An 18469-nucleotide genomic window follows, 5' to 3' on the forward strand; every position below is an offset into this window, starting at 1 on the left:
ATATATATATATATACACACATACACTGTTGGAAGATTTCTGTATCACCTTCTACATTGAATAAATAGAAATGTAACTCTGCTGCTTTTGGCATAAAGTAAGTTATATAGAATTCCCAAGGCTGTAAGACTTCTCAATATTGCTGGAAATGCTTCCTTATACTTAGAAAAATATTAAAGTATGCATATCTCCAGAACGCTAATGAATGCAAGACAATAGGTATGTCAAAGGTAAATATAACAAAATATTTAAATATTGAAATAATCCATTAAAAGGCCAAGAGAAATAGTGAGGATAAAATTATGGTAGGGGTAGTAAGTGCAGAGGGGACAAAGAAAAGGATAATAAAAGTGTCAATTGTACTGTAATAGAAAAAAATTACTATTAGATATCAGAGACTGTCAGTTTGGAAAAAAAAAGGTGAACCAATTTGATTTTATGAGATATCATTTTAAATATAATTATATGTATTAATCAAAAACATGGAAAAGTAAAAGCTGGGCATAGAGACATAGTCCTATGGTCACTGTTCTACCAGGACTGAGGCAGGAGGATCAAAGTTCAAGGATACCTTGAACTATACCACAAGACTCTGCTCAATAAACAAAACAGAACAACAACTATAAAGAAAGAGATGGTGATACTGGGCAGTGGTGGCACATGCCGTTAATCCCAGCACTTGAAAGACTGAGACAGGCAGATCTTTGTGAGTTTAAGGCAGCCTGGTCTACTAAGGGAAGTTTCAGGATAGCTAGATCTATACAGAAACCTGTCTCCAAACAAACCAAACAAACCAAAGAAAGAGAGAAAGGAAGGAAGGAAGGAAGGAAGGAAGGAAGGAAGGAATGGAGGAAGGAAGGAAGGAAGGAAGGAATGGAGGAAGGAAGGAAGGAAGGAAGGAGAGGATCAAGGGAGGAAGGAGAGGAGGAACGAAGGAAGGAGGGAAGAAGAAATAAATATTATGTTCATAGACGTAAGTTAAAAATAAATTTATAAAACCATGGTAGCTTTTTGAATTTGAAAACTGTAGATAGTATAGTTTATGCACACCTTAATAACTTTATGTTTGGATGAAAATAGCCCTATTGTTTTACTGTGAGTATATTAATTTTACTGTAAAATAACAACTTTATAGAAATATATAAATATTCTTATTTTATAATTTCTTAGTTCTTTGTTGAGACAATAAAATTGAGGGTTTTTTTGTATTAGGGAAATCTTTCAGACATTTCAAATACCTCTAAAAATACCATTCTGTACAACTGTTGCACTTTCCAAGATACAAAGCTCATGGTACATCTCTTGAAAGAAATGCCAATTGGACTCTCCCAAACTAGGAAGCACAAAATAAAAATGAATGCTTGTGACTATGCTGAAATAAAATGTGTTTAATCAGTGATTCTTGAATAACACTGATTGATTCTTGAATAAATTGATGATTTTAATTTTTATAATGATTGCATGCTGTGGCTCATAATCAGAATATTGTGAAATTCTGTGAATATTTTGTGATTGGGTTTTCAGAACTTTGCTTCAGTGTCATTTGTAAAATGACACTAATGTACAAATCATTGCTTAATTAGAATCTTCATGATGCATAAATATTATTCAGTTAGTTAAAATCCTACTTACCTTAAAATGTTAGCTTTCCAGTAACATTTTAAGAAACAATAATCATTAATTTAAATCCATTATGAATTAAAGAAAACTGACAAAAAATTGTCTAAAACCTCTGCGGTCAAAATTGGATGTCAATTGTAACTTTCAGGGCAATAGCCTTGAGACCTGGAATTTATTATCTAATGAATAAGAATTACTGGCCAATTGCATACAACCTGTTTGTGTAAGATAAGCGTTGAAGGATGGCTCCCTTTAGACATGTGACTTCATTAGCTTAGATGCCTTGAAATGGTTGGCAAAAATCCCTTCTGATGATGAGAGATTTTAACTACCTATCTGAAATATTTCTGTAAATTGAGATGGCAGTCACAATGTAAGTGAGAGGGGGGAGAAAGGAAGGGAGAGGGGAGAACAAGTGAGGTGGGGAGAAAGAATGAATATAGTATCTATGCGTGATTGCAAGCCACTGTATTGAATACATTAAAATAAAATGATTTTCCTGGAGATTTATTGGCAATATATGTGAACCATATCCAAACATAGACCTTTATTTGTGGTTATACTTTTGATTGGAGGTGGAAAATACTAAAAGTGGTTAAACTTTTTAAAAAAGGTAATGTTTCATAACTATGTGTATAAAACACATTCCAATTAAATGTGATTTTTACTTAAATATTTTGCTAGTTTTGCTTATAGATTTTTCTTAAAGTCTTATATAAATAGTGGTAACTTAGAGATAATGTATAGCATTTCATTGAATTATGCTCAATAGTAAGAGTTCTAAAAGGAAGATTTGCAGCACTGATATGAACCCACAAAATTACCATTTTAACTGTGTCATGGTAATTGTTATTGTTGGATCCTGGCTTCACGTATTGTCATCATTTTCTAAATTGCATGTGCAATTTTATTTCCAGTGTACTTTAGTTTCAAGACAATTTGCATATTCATCATTTTCAAACTCACATTATAAAAAAACAAATTATGCATGCATTGGTAAATCACTGCTATTGTCAAATTGATAAACTTTTATTACAAATAAAATATAGGATGATTTCTAGAGATCCTAAAATGCTTTCAACCTGGTTCCTTTGGTCATTTACTCATTTGTTAAAGAAATAAATATGTAGTTAACATCTGTATTCTACCAAATATTTTTCTAGGCATTGAGGTAAACAATAGCCAAAGGACAATTGATATTCATTGCATTCAGTAAACAAAAAATAAGAAATGTATTTTATATCCAGTTGTGAGCAAAACAACATAAAAAAGAGAAAGCAGTAGAGGTAAGGATGAGCAAGTAAAGTTTTAAATAACACACTCAGCATGCTGACCTTAAGTGCACAGATAGTAATAGAGCGGAAATGCTAAAGGGTCCAGAGTGTTCTCAAATGTACATTTCAGCAAGATACATAAATGCAAAGCCTGCATGAATAAGCTTAGTTTACTACAAGATCATACAAATGTCTTTTTCTGTCTCCCTCACAGAAGGGATTCTTTGAAAGATTCTCTTTAGGAGAAATGAAAAAGCAGAAGGGTCATGGATTCAAGGTCATCTTTGACTCTATTAGTGTTAGTAATAATACTCTAATAATACTAATAATATTAGTATTATCTATTAGACCTGGGGATACATGCCTGTATTATAGTATTGTAATACTATAATAATACTAATAATATTGGTATTATCTATTAGACCTGGGAATACATGCCTGTATTCCTAGAACTTGGGAGGATGATAGAGATGGGAAGATAAGGAATTTATGATCAGCATGGATTACATAATGCTGTGACACAAACAAAAATATTACTAAAATTCAGAATGTAGCATGAAGGCAATATGAACACATGCTAGGCAAAAGAAGCTAGATCCAGAACATGATGTGCCACATCATTTCATTTATATGAAAAATGCAGAGTTAGTAAATCCCAAGTGAAAGAAGGTAGTGTCTGAGACAGTGGGTAGAATGGAACCTTACCAGTAACAGCTATTAGTTTTTGTTGTTGTTGTTTTGTTTTGTTTTCGTTTGTTTGGTTTTGTTTTGTTAATGATGAAATATTTTGGAAATACAACATTGTTTTATTGTATAACTGAAGATATACAAAAATGACACTCAAGTGAACAGTTTCAAATGGACTAACCCGTGGGTTTTGTATGATAGAAACTTTACATTAAGAAAAAAAATCTGAATAGGACAAGCTCAAGAGTGAGCACAGGAAAAGAGTTGGAGTTTGTGAGAATCTGCAGTCCTTACAGAATAAGTTGAAGGTTTGAGTCTTTTGAAGATGGATGAAACACTGTTGAATGATCTCACAGGGCAAATAAAAACATATAGCTATAGAAGAGAGAGGACAGATTACTGGAGAGAATCCTTACCTAGGCAGAATACACAATTTCTGTACAAATGAAAAGAATGTCCCCAAGAGGAGCAGGGGCAGCTGACAAAAGTTTGGAGTATACATCAGGGAAGGGTGTGGATTGTGTAGGGCTCTCCTGATTTCTCTCATTTTTCCACTGTGTGAAGCAAGATAATTAACTGACAATGCTGATGTTGTTGAAGAACAGGAAGGCTGTCTAAGACTGAAGAGATGAAATGGGGATGCCATGCCAAAGGAGCTGGATAGTCACAAATATAAATTTAATTTCAGTTTTTATGATTGTGTCCTCTCTTTATGCCTCGTTGTAGAAATGTGGGGAGGGCCAGATATAATGTTATATTTAGTTTTCCTTTGAGAATATTGAAAGTGCATGAGAAGGTTAAAAAGGAATAGCACCCTGTCTTGACAACTGTAAAAATTAAATGAAGACATGACATAGTATAAAGAGAATTGAAGATATAGTAAGGCACTAGGTTACCAAGTGCTGGTCTGATAAAGCTACCATTGAGAAAACACCATGGAATGTTCTCAAGGAAGCTAAGATAGTTCTAGGTTAGTAAGTGGTATGATCTTATAGGATGCCATTATATACGCCAGCTATTCTTCACTGGTGTCAATAAGAAACATATAACTGTCTTGTTACAGTTGAGGTACTAGAAGAAGTGAGCACTACATGTCAGGTGACCATTGCAGAGTGGGCCACTTAAAGTAATAAGAAGGAGAATTCAGTGTCATCAGAGGTTATCATGATGAATTAAAAAATAGAGTTGTGTCTCTTCATCACCAAGACAAGTTTAAAACTTAGAAAAATAGTTGGAATCTGGGAGAATTGATAGCACTTACAGAGTAAATTGAAGTTTCAATAGAGTTTGCCTTTTTATCAATGTTCTTTAGGAAACAATATCAGAAGAAGTCATCAAACCAAGAAATAATGTGAAAGTGAATGTTGAAATGGCCAGAGTCCAAAATTTCAAAGACCAAAGAATTCCTGCACCATTTGTAACCTGGCCCAGGGATAGGCACAAATGTCAAGAGAGCCAAATTCAGTATTTCTGAATCTCAGAGTAGGAATTTTCTGCAAGTAGCAGAAGGAATAGGGAGGACATTAAGTCTTCTTTCAAGTCTAATCTCTACCACCAAACTAGCTAACATGCAAAATGGTTTCAGAGAAGGTAGTTCAAGTGCAGTCCTCCATTCCAGAGGATGGCACCTACCATTTCAATTCCTTTACCAAGTTATAATCTTAGACTCTTCATTTAGTGTCAGTGTAGATGTGAGAACATTGGTGGCTTGGTCTGAGGCTAGACTGATGCTACTACATCAGTAGAACCAGTGGTATGTTGATTTATTCTCATTGTCCCTGTCTCTCTGTTTTTGTCTCTCTCTCTCTCTCTTTTTCTCTGCTTGTAAATATGTAATCTTCCTACATAAGTGTTTAGAACATATTTTTTTTTAATATTAACACCCTGAAAGAGATGTGAGTGTTTTCAAGGGATCCTGCATCTTACTTATAACAATTCTGTAAATGAAATGAATGAGATTTTACCATGTCATAAAGTTATTGAAAACTAAGCAGGATTTATGGTGCTCAGATCCAAAACTCTGCAGAATTGATTGTGTAGATGAAGGTTTGAGATATGAGTGTCAAATTGAGATGCCCATCTTGTTAGTATGGACACAATTTGGAAAATCATGAGACCAGCTATAGGAGCATGTATGTGCCAACTTTTGTTGACTTTAATTTCTTAGTTTTAGCTGGCTATAAATGTCTGCAGCTAAATAAATAAGTGGGCAAGATTAAGCATATTTACTTAAAATGATGTTTTATAAGTTTGTAACATTAAATATTGTCTTATAATCATATAAAATTTTTGGATTTAAAATTCAAGTTGGAGCCCTCTTTTTTCTGGTCTGTTATTGCTTGGGGCAGCCAGGGCAACAGGTAGGATAGCCACCCAAATAACTGCAGCAGTAAGGACCACTGAGGAGCCAAGCAGATGTTGGACTCCTACCAAACATGTGAACCCCCCCTCTCTCTTCTGGTCTGCCCCTCCTTGGGGACAGATCAGCTTGTCTTCTATTCTATATCAGCACTGCACTATATCTCTGAGGCTGCCAGAAGATCTGCTACAGCCAGGGCAATAGTCTTTGGGGCTCACAGAAACCAACTGCAGCTAGGTCCAGATCACTCAGGAGATCTGCTGCAACCAAAGGACTCAGGAGGCAGGCTCCAGGCAGAGACACCAAGGTCAGATAACACCAGAGATAACCAGATGGCAAGAGGCTAGCACACGATCATAAGCAACAGAAGGCACTATACTTTGACACTATCAGAACTCAGCTCTCCAACCACAGCAAGCCATGGATACCCCAACACACCTGAAAAGCACAATGCTCACCTAAAATCCCATCTCATGAAAATAATAGAGACCATTAAGGAAGATATCAATAACTCTTAAACTTAAAGAAATACAAGAAAACACAGTTAAATAGGTGTAGGTATAAACCCTTAAAGAGGAAACAAATTTCTCAAAGAAATATAGGAAAGTATAATCAAACAGGTGAAGGAATTGAACAAAATGGACCAAGACCTAAAAATGGGAGTAGAAAAAAAAATAAAGAAATCACAACTAGATGCAACCCTGAAAATGAAAAATCTAGGAAGAGATCAGAAACTATGGATACAAGCATCAAAAAGAGAATACAATAGGTAGAAGATAGAATCCCAAGCATAGAAGATATCTTAGAAGATATTGATACAGCATTCAAATTAAACACACTGCATAAAAATCTACTAACCCAAAACATCCAGGAAATATTGGGACACAATGAATAGAACAAACCTTAGAATAACAGGAATAGAAGGGAACAAAGATTTCCAGCTCAAAGGGCCCAAAAACATCTTCAACAAAAATCATAGAAGAAAATTTCCCCAACTTAAAGAGATGGCTGTAAAAGTACAAGAAGCCTATATATACAAAATATATTTGACCAGAGAAGAAAATCCTCCTCTCAGATAATTATCAAAACACTAAATGCACAGAACAAAGAAAGAATATTTAAAGCTGTAAGGGTAAAAGGCCAAGTAAACATATAAAGGCAGACCTATCAGAATTATACCAGACTTCTACACAGAACTCTAAAAGCCAGAAGATCCTGGATAGATGTCATGTAGACCCTAAGAGAACACAAATGCTATCCTAGGCTACTATACACTGCAAAAAATCAATCATTGTAGATGGAGAAACCAAACTATTCCATGTAAAAAACAAATATAAACAATATATATCTACTCATCCAGCCCGACAGAGGATTCTTAAAGGAAAAGTCCAACACATGGAGAGTATCTACACCAAAGCAAGGGTGGGGGAGTCAAGAAATTAATCATCTTACAGCAAACCCAAAAGGAGAGAATCACACACACATAATTCCACTTCTAACAACAAATATAACAGGAACTAACAATCATGTTTCTTTAATATCTCTCAATATCAAAGGACTCAGTTCCTCAATAAAAGACATAACCTAACAGACTGGACATTCAAGCTGGATCCAGTATTTTGCTGCATTCAAGAAACACACCTCAGTGTCAAAAACAGACACTACCTCAGGGGAAAAGGCTGGAAAAAAGTTTTCCAAGCAAATGCTTCTGAGAAACAAGTGGGAGTTGTCATTCTAATATCCAATAAAAGAGATTTTCAATCAAAAATTATCAAGCAAGATGAGGAAGGATACTTCATATTCGTCAAAGAAACACCCATCAAGATGAAATCTCAATTCTGAACATCTACACCCCAAATTCAAGGGCACCCACATTCATAAAAGCAACTTTTCTAAAGCTCAAAAGACATACTGAACCTCACACAATAATAGTTGGAGACTTTAATACCCTAATCTCACCAATGTGCACAGGTCATTGAAACATAAACTAAACAGACACACAGTAAAGCTAATAGAAGTTATGAACCAAATGGATTTAAGAGACATATACAGAACATTTTACCCAAAAGCAAAATAATTTACCTTCTTCTCAAGCACCTCATGCTACCTTCTCTAAAACTGACCATATAATCAATCACAAAACAAGCCTCAACAGATACAAGAAGACTGAAATAGTCTCATATGCCCTACAAAATCACCATGGAATAAGGCTGTTCTTCAATAACAACCACCAAAACAGAAAGCCCACATACCCATGGAAACTGAACAAATCACTACTCAAAGATAACTTGGTGATGGAGAAAATAAGAAAAGAAATTAGAGACTTTTTAGAATTCAATGAAAATGAAGACTGAACATACACAAACTTATGGGACACAATGAAAGCAATATTAAGAGGAAAATTCATAGCTCTAAGTGGCCTTAAAAAGAAACTGGAGAGATCTCACATGAGTAACTAAACAGTACACCTAAACATCCTAAAACTAAAAGAAACAAACACATCCAACAGTAGTTGATGGCAGAAAATAATGAAACTCAGGGTGGAAATCAACCAATTGGAAACAAAGAGAATGATACAAAGAATCAAAACAAAAGCTGGTTCTTTAAGAAAATCAGCAATATTGATGAACTCTTAGCCATACTAACTAAAGGACACAGAGAGAATATCTAAATTAACAAAAATCAGAAATGAAAAGCAAGACATAACTATAGAAAGTGAAGAAGTTAAAAAAGTCATCAGATCCTACTACAAAAGCCTAAACTTAACAAAACTGGAAAATTTGGATGAAGTTTATGACTTTTTAGACACATACCATGTATCAACGTTAAATCAAGAGTCTTTAAACTATCTACACAGTCCCATATCCCCTAAGGAAATAAAAAGAAGTCATTAAAATCCTTCCAACTAAAAAAAAAATGGCTTTAGTGCAGAATTCTTTCAGACCTTCAAAGAGGAGTTAATACCAACACTGTTAGCATTTTGTCTAAGCTCTGCCCCCACAGTTACATGACAAAAGCCAGGTATGCCTGACTCACTATAAAATGAGCTGCTTGCCCCCTCCACTCTTTCTTGCTCTTGACTTCCTCTTGCCTTCCAGCTCTTGCTCTGACCTCTAGTTCCTTCCCCCTCCCCTCTCCACATGCTCATGGCTGGCCTCTACTTCTCTCTTCCTCCTCCTCCTCCTCCTCCTCCTCCTCCTTCTTCTTCTTCATCCTCTCTCTCTCTCTCTCTCTCTCTCTCTCTCTCTCTCTCTCTCTCTCTCTCTCTCTCTCTCTCTCTCTCTGCCTTTCTCTGTTTCTACCACCCTCTTGACTCCCCCTCCCCATGCCCTGACTAAACTCTATTATATACCATTTTGTGGTTGGTTCCTCAGGGAGAAGCGATGCCCCAGCATGTGCCCACAGAGGCATCATCTTCCCCACCCCTCACCACAAATCAACCAAAACATATCCCCTTCCCTCTTTATCTTTTATAAACACATCTAACACTCCTTAAACTATTCCATACTATAGAAACAGAAGGAACATTACCTAAATTCATACTATTAAGCCACAGTTACACTGATACCTAAACCACACAAAGACCCAACAAAGAAAGAACTTCAGATCAACTTTCCTTATGAATATCATTGCAAAAGTACCCAATAAAATTCTGGCAAACTGAAACCAAGAATACAATAAAAACCTACATGACCAAGTAGGCTTCATCCAAGGGATTAATTATGGTTCTATTTTGTGGAATATCCACTAAATAGAAACAGAAGGTATTCTACCCAATTCATTCTATGAAGCCACAATTACTCTTATACATAAACCATAGAAAGATCTAACAAAGAAAGAAAACTTCAGACCAATTTGCCTTATGAATATCGATGCAAAAATACTCAATAAAATTTTTGCAAGCCGAATCCAAGAACACATCAAAATGATGATCCATCATGATCAAGTAGGCTTCATCCAAGGGATGCAGGGATGGTTCAATATTCTGAAATCCATCAATGTAATTCACTATATAAGCAAATTCAAAGAAAAAAAACCATACAATCATTTCATTAGATGCAGAGAAAGCATTTGACAAAATACAACATCCCTTCATGATAAAAGTCTTGGAAAGATCAGTAATTCAAGGCCCATAATTAAACATAGTAAAAGCAATATACAGAAAACCAGTAGCCAAAATCAAACTAAATGGAGAGAAACTTGAAGGAAACCCACTAAAATCAGAGACTACACAAGGCTGCCCACTCTCTCCCTACCTATTCAATATAGTACTTGAAGTCCTAGCCATAGCAATTAGACAACAAAAGGAAATCAAGGGGATACAAATTGGAAAGAAAGAAGTCAAGTTATCACTATTTGCAGATGATATGATAGTATACTTAAGTGACCCCAAAAATTCTACCAGATAGCTCCTAAACCTGATAAACAACTTTAGCAAACTAGATGGATATAAAATTAACTCAAGCAAATCAGAGGCCTTCCTCTACATAAAGGATAAGCAGGCTGAGAAAGAACTTAGGGAAACAACACACTTCACAATAGTCACAAATAATAAAAAATACCTTGGTGTGACTCTAACTAAGCAAGCAAAAGATCTGTTTGACAAAAGCTTCAAGTCTCTGAAGAAGGAAATTGAAGACCTCAGAAGATGGAAAGATTTACCATGCTCATGGATTCGCAGGATTAATTTAGTAAAAATGGCCATCTTGCTGAAAGCAATTTACAGATTCAATGCAATCCCCATCAAAATTCCAACTCAATTCTTCCCAGACTTGGAAAGAGCAATTTGAAAATTCATCTGGAGTAACAAAAAACCCAGGATATCCAAAACTATTCTCAACTAGAAAGGAACCTCTAGTGGAATCACCATCCCAGACCTTAAGCTGTACTAAAAAGGAATTGTGAAAAAAATTGCATGGTATTGGTACAGTGACAAGCAGGTAGATCAATGGAATAGAATCGAAGACCCAGAAATGAACCCACAAACCTATGGCCACTTGATCTTTGACAAAGGAGCTAAAACTATCCAGTGGAAAAAAGACAGCATTTTCAACAAATGGTGCAGGTTCAACTGGTGGTTAGCATGTAGAAGAAGGCAAATTGATCCATTCTTATCTCCTTGTACAAAGTTCAAGTCCAAGTGGATCAAAGACCTCCACATAAAACCAGATACACTCAAACTAATAGAAAAGAAAGTGGGGAAGAACCTCAAGCACATAGGCACAGGGGAAAATTTCCTGAACAGAACACCAATAGCTTATGCTCTAAGGTCAAGAATCGACAAATGGGACTTCATAAAATTGCTGAGAAGCACCTAAAGAAATGTTCAACATCCTTATTCATTAGGAAAATGCAAATCAAAACAACCCTGAGATTCTACCTCACACCAGTCAGAATGGCTAGGATAAAAACTTAGGTGACAGCAGATTCTGGCGAGGTTGTGGAGAAAGAAGAACACTACTTCACTCAGCTATTAAAAACAATGAATTTATGAAATTCTTGGGGAAATAGATGTATCCGGAGACTATCATCCTGAGTGAGGTAACCCAGTCCCATGGTATGCATTCTCCGATAAGTGGATATTAGCCTAGAAGATTGGAATACACAAAGTACAATCCACAAACCACAAGAAACTCAATAAGAAGGAAGACCAAAGTGTGGAAACTTCGTTCCTTCTTAAAAGGGGGAACAAAATATACATGGAAGGATTTTCAGAGACAAACTATGGAGCAGAGACTGAAGGATGGACAATCCAGAAACTACACCACCTGGGAATCTTTCCCATATTCAATCATCAAATCCAGACACTATTGTGGATATCAGCAAGTGCTAGCTGACAGGAGCCTGATATAGCTGTCTCCTGAGAGGCTCTGACAGTACCCAACTAATACAGAAGTAGAGGCTCACAGTCTTCCATTGGACTGAGAACAGGGTCCCAAATGAAGGAGCTAGAGAAAGGACCCAAGGAGCTGAAGGGTTTGCAGCCCTTTAGCAAGAACAACAATATGAACTAACTAGTACCCTCAGAGCTCCCAGGGACTAAAACACCAACCAAGGACTATACATGGTGGGACTGATTGCTCTGGCAGCATGTATATAGTAGAGGATGGCCAAGTTGGTCATCAATGGAAGGAGAAGCCCTGGGTCCTGTGAAGGTTCTGAGCCCCAGTGTAGGGGAATGCCAGGGCCAGGAAGTGGGAGAGAATGGGGTGTTGAGCAGGGGGAGGGGGAGGGAACAGGAGATTGTTTAATTTTTTCTTTTTTTTTTAATTTTATTTTTTTATCATTTTATTTTTCTTTTTCTTTCCGAGGGGAATCTGAGAAAGGAGATATTGTAAATAAAGAAAACATCTAATAAAAAAAAAAGAAAATCCATTAATGTAATATACTGTATAAGCAAATTCAAAGCAAAGAAAAATCACATAATCAACTCATTAGATGCTGAAAAATATTTGACAAAATACACCTGTTCATGATAAAAGTATTAGAGAAGCTGGGCAGTGGTGGTGCACGCCTTTAAGCCCAGCACTTGGGAGGCAGAGGCAAGCGTATTTCTGAGTTCGAGGCCAGCCTGGTCTACAGAGTGAGTTCCACAACAGCCAGGACTACACAGAGAAACCCTGTCTTGAAAAAAACAAAAATAAAACAAACAAAAACAAAACAAAACAAAACAATATTGGAGAGATTAGTAATTCAAGGCCCTTACCTAAACAAAATAAAAGCAATATACAGCAAAGTATCAGCCAATATCAAATTAAATGGACAGAATACCACTAAAATCAGGGACAAGACAAGAATTCTCACTCTCTCCATATGTATTCAATATAGTATTCAAAGCAATAGGATGACAAAATGAGATCAAGAGCACACAAATTAGAAAGGAAGAAGTCAAGTTATCACTATTTCTTAGTGATATTATAGTACACATAAGAGACGCTCAAAAATCTACCAGAGAACTTCTATAGCTGATAACCAATATATAGCAAAGTGGCTGGATATAAAATTAACTCAAACAAATCAGTAGAATTCCTTTATACAAATGAGAAGCTGGCTGAGAAAGATAATAGTGAGACAGCACCATTCCTAATAGACACAAATAGTATAAAATATCTTGGTGGTAACTCTTACCAAGCAAGTGAAAGATCTGTTGGATAAGAACTCCAAATCCCTGAAAAAAGAAATTGAAGAAGACCTCAGAAGATGGATTAATATGATTAGCATAGTCAAAATGGCCATTCGACCAAAAGCAATCTACAGATTCTACACAATCCTCATCAGGATTCCAATACAATTCTTCCCAGACATGGAAAGAGCAAATCTCAATTTCATATTGACAAACAAAAAAACCAGGATAGCATAAACAATTCTATTTTTATTATTAATCATTTTATTTGTTTACACTTCAAATGATATCCCCCTTCCCAATTACCCATCCCATCCTTCATCTCCTCCTCCCTTTGGCTCTATGAGGATGCTCTTCCACTTAGTCCCTCACTCCCATTTCACCCCTCTGCATCTTCCTATGCTGAGGCATCTTCTCCACAGGACCAAGGATCTCCTCTCCCATTGGTGTCAGATAAAGGAAAGACAGGGACAAAAAAAGAAACTGAAGGAAGGGTCATCCAAAGATTGCCCCACCTAGAGAGCCATCCATTGGTTCAGACACCAATCCCCAACACTATTGCTGATGTCAATAAGTGCTTACTGACAGGAGCATGTTATGACTGTTCCTTGAGAGGTTCTACCAGCATCTGACCAATACAGATAGAGATACTCACAGCCAACCATTGGGCTGTGCCCATGGACTGCAACAGAAGAGCTAGTGGAATGACTGAAGGAGCTGAAAGGGACTTCAACCCCATAGTAGGAACAAGACCCTTCAGAGCTCCCAGGGACTAAACCACCAATCAAAGAGTATATATGGGTATATCCATGGCTCTAAGTGCATGTATCAGAGAGGATTACATTATCTGACATCAATTGGTCCCCTGGAGGCTTCTTGCCCCAGCAATGGGGATACTGTATGAATGAGGAAGGAGTGCATAATTGGGTAGGGGAGCACCTGCATAGAGGCAAAGAGGTACGGCGATGGGAAGGGGGTTTGTGGAGGGGAGACTGGGAAGGGAGACAACATTTGAAATGTAAACAAATAAAATAATTAATAAAAAATAAAGTTCAAGTTCGATGATGAGTGGTAGATAGACTAATGGATATACTTTCTTAAAGTAGCAAAGGAGAAACCTTATGGAATTTTACAATTTATTCTAGAGCTATGATGCAAGAAAAACTAAAAATTTCATTTTTAAAACAATCATTCTTATTAGAGAAGATCCATATAGTTTTCAAATTATAGCTTTTGCAAATAGAGTGGCTTAGGTAAGCTTTCAGCTGTGTCTGGCAATATGGGTCACATATACCCCATGATAGCTATAAATTTGATCAAAACACAAAATTAATTAAAGGAGTATGATCTATTTTTGTAATACATGTATGTAGTTCTCCAGTATGCACTTTGTAGATAAAACCATCATGTCCCAATAGTAGAAGGTTGGGTAAACCAGCCTAGATCCAAAGCTTTATTGAATTAAAAGTTCAAGAGAGTAATGTGCACTTATATTTCTACAGAAGGCCTCTTAGTTTGTTGTAATACACAGTTGTAGTTAGGCAGTCACTCTAGGAGATGGTAATAACCCACCAAGGCCCTTTGCTCTCTTCTCTAGTATGTCAGACCTGTGGATTTGACCTTGACACCTGTGGCTTGGCAACTGAGGCATCTGCTGGGAGAACTTCTTGGATGTGCACAAAAGCAAGAGAGGTCCCTTCACTGGACTCTGTACCTTGCCAGGATCAAAGCAGCCATGATAAAGGTACCAAATAAACTGCAATGCAGTTTATATGAGTGCTAGAATCCTGCTTTATTGTGATGAGAATTAAGTCTTTAAGCCAGGGGTGTTGATAAACATACATATTAATAAAAGTAGATTATATCATAGATCCCAAAAGTGGAAAACAAAATGCTTTTAAACCTGTAAAAGGAAAATTATGTTACACTATCTGTAGTCCTTTTTAATGTTACTATTTTCTTATTATTTGGATGTGTCTGTATATGAAAAGTAAAAGAAAAGCCTTTCAGTCCATTCCTTCATCTTTAGCACGGCAGAACTAGGTTTTCTTCTCTTATTCTAGTGTAAGTAACTATGACCTTGTGTGTGCTTCCCCATCATTCACATCCCTTACCTCCTTCTCAGTAATTACTAGTTTTTTTCCTGATTACTGTTTTTGAAATGTTACTGAATATGTCTTTTAATATATATTCTTAAGTAAAATTTTATTATTATTGTACACAGTGTGTGTTTGTGTGTGTGTGTGTGTTTGTATATGTGTGTGTAAATCTGGGCATGCCAGTGAATGAGCATGTCAAGGAATGCAAGTGAGAATTTGTTTTTTTCCTCCTACCATATAGTTCTGGGAAACAAACTCAGGTCACCAGGCTTGTGTGTGCCCTGCCAGTACTTTTTCTTGCTGGTCCATGTCATTGGCCTGATAGTCTTAATTTTAATATGCACATATAAATACTAAATTTATTTAATAAAACCTAAAGTGGGTGCTGGAGAAATGACTCAGTTGTGAAAAACATCTGCTTTCTGACAAGATGCCTGACTCATTTCCCAGTTGCAACATGGATTGCCTCACAGAGACCTCTACTTCAGGAGACCTCTACTCTGAGAGAACTGACATCTTCTTTAGGCCTCTGTGGGTACTTAGACACATGCACTAAATTTTTTTATTAAAAAATAAACTTTTATCTTCTGGTTTGCATCTGTGTGGGAGCAGAGCCTCTGCCCTGGATATGCACCCACTCAGCCTATACCCCAGTTGCAGCTCAACTCCCCAGGGATTCTGACACATCCAGGATCACAGGCTCACAGGCTCACAGAAGGGACAAGCTCCAGTGAGAGGCAGCTAGGCCAGTTAATACTAGAGATAACCAGATGATGAGTGACATGCTCAAGATCATAAGCAACAGAAACCAATACTACTTGGCAACAGCAGAACCCACGTTTCACACCACAGCAACCCCTGGATACCATAACACATCTGTAAACTAAGATTCAGATCTCAATTTTCATTTCATGGAATGATAGAAGATTTTTAGAAGGACATAAATAGCTTCCTTAAAGAAATACAGGAGAATACAGGTAAACAAGTAGAAGTTCTTAAAGAGGAAACACATAAATCTCTTAAGGAAATACAGGAAAACAATCAAACAGGTGAAGGAATTGAGCAAAAAATGTTCAGGATCTAAAAATGGAAATAAAAACATTAAAGAAGACACAAAGGGAGACAACTCTGGAGATGGAAAACCTAGGAAAGAAAGCAAGAGTCACAGATGCAAGAATTACCAACAGAATGCAAGAGATAGAAGAGAGAATTATAGATGTAAAAGATACCATAGATGACATCAACACAACAGTCAAGGAAAATACAAAAAGCAAAAAGCTCTAACTCAAAACATTCAGGAAATCCAGGACACAATGAAAAAACTGAACCTAAGAATAATAGGTTTAGAAGAGAGTGAAAGTTCCCAACTCAAATGGGCCAGCAAATATCTTCAACAAAATTAAAGAAGAAAATTTTCCTAGCCTAAAGAAAGAGATGCTTATAAACATACAAGAACGCTACAGAATACCAAACAGATGAGACCAAAAAGAAATTCCTCCCATCACATAATAATTAGAACATCAAATCACAGAACAAAGAAAGAATATTAAAAGTGGTAGGGAAAAAGGTCAAGTAACAAAGACAGACCTATCCGAATTACACCAGACTTCTCAACAGAGACTATGAAAGCTAGAAGATCTTGGGAAAATAAAACACAGATCCTAAGAGAACAAAAATGCCAGCTCAGGTTACTATACCCCAAAAAACTCTCAATTATCATAGATGGAGAAACCAAAGTATTCCATGAGAAAAACAAATTTAAAGAGTATCTTTCCACTAAACCAGGCCTACTGAGGATAATAGAAGGAAAACTCCAACACAAGGAGGGAAACTACACCCAAGAAAAAGCAAAAATATTAGCCGGGCGTGGTGGCGCACGCCTTTAATCCCAGCACTTGGGAGGCAGAGGCAGGTGGATTTCTGAGTTCGAGGCCAGCCTGGTCTACAGGGTGAGCTCCAGGACAGCCAGGGCTATACAGAGAAACCCTGTCTCGAAAAAAAAAAAAAAAAAAAAAAAGAGCAAAAATATTAATCTTTCCACAACAAACCCAAAAGACAGGAAACAGAGAAATATTAATTCCATCTGTAACAACAAAAAGAACAGGAAATAACAATCATTGGTCCCTAATATCTATCAATGTCAATGGATTCAATTACCCAACTGAATAAAAAACATAGGCTAACAGACTGGCTATGTAAACAGAACCCAGCATTTTGCTGCATACAGGAAACATACCTCAGTGACAAAGATAGACACTACCTCAAAGTAAAAGGCTGGAAAAAAAATTTCCAAGCAAATGGTCCCAAGAAACAAGCTGGAGTAGTCATTCTAATTTCCAATAAAATAGACTTTCAAACAAAAGTTATCAAAAAAAAAAAAAAAAAAAAAAAAAAAAAAAAGACAGAGAAGGATACTGCATACTCATCAAAAGAAAAATCAACCAAGACGAACTCTCAATTCTTAGCATCTATACCCCAAATGCATGGGTACCCATATTTGTAAAAGAATTGTTACTGAAGCTCAAAGCCCACATTGAACCTCACACAATAGTAGTATGAGATTTCCACACCCCACTCTCAGCAATGGACAGATCATAGAATCAGAAACTAAACAGAGACACAGTGAAACGAATAAAAAGTTATGAACCAAACAGATTTAACAGATATCTACAGAACATTTCATCCTAAAACAAAAGAATATGCCTTCATCTCAGCACCTTATGGTACTTTCTCAAAAATCGACCATATAATCAGATGCAAGCAAATCTCAACATATACAAGAGCATTGAATTAATCACATGTATTCTATCTAACCACTGCAGAATAAGTCTGGTTTTCAATAACAACAAAAACAGAAAAGCCACATACAAGTGGGAGCTGAACAATTCTCTACTCAACGATAACTTGGTCAGAGAAGCAATAAAGAAAGAAATTAAAGACTTTTTATAATTTAATAAAATTTAAGGCAAAACATATCCAAACTTGTAGAACACAAGGAAAGCAGTACTAAGAGGAAAACACATAGCCCTGAGTGTCTCCATAAAGAAATTGAAGAGATCATATACCAGCAATTTAACAGTGCATCTGGAAGCTCTAGAACAAAAGGAAGCAAATACATTCAAGAGGGGTAGATGGCAGAAAATAATCAAACTCAGGACTGAAGTCAACCAAGTAGAATCGAAGAGAAATATACAAGGAACCAACAAAACTAGGAGCTGGTTCTTTAAGAAAACTAACATGAGCCAAGCAGTGGTGGCACATGCCTTTAATCCCAGCACTTGGGAGGCAGAGGCAGGTGGATTTCTGA

General features: G+C 36.5%; 1 protein-coding gene across 1 annotated transcript in view; it reads left to right on the forward strand.

Moving 5' to 3' along the window:
* The window catches only part of Malrd1 (MAM and LDL receptor class A domain containing 1), a 694431-nt gene that overhangs the window by 61355 nt on the left and 614607 nt on the right, over positions 1 to 18469 (forward strand). The window contains exon 6 of the mRNA XM_031373295.1: positions 14661 to 14807. Coding sequence (XP_031229155.1) covers positions 14661 to 14807 — 147 coding nt within the window. The remainder of the gene's footprint in view (positions 1 to 14660; positions 14808 to 18469) is intronic.

This window comes from Mastomys coucha, unplaced genomic scaffold (assembly GCF_008632895.1).
Source record: "Mastomys coucha isolate ucsf_1 unplaced genomic scaffold, UCSF_Mcou_1 pScaffold15, whole genome shotgun sequence".
NCBI classification, from domain to species: Eukaryota; Metazoa; Chordata; class Mammalia; order Rodentia; family Muridae; genus Mastomys; species Mastomys coucha.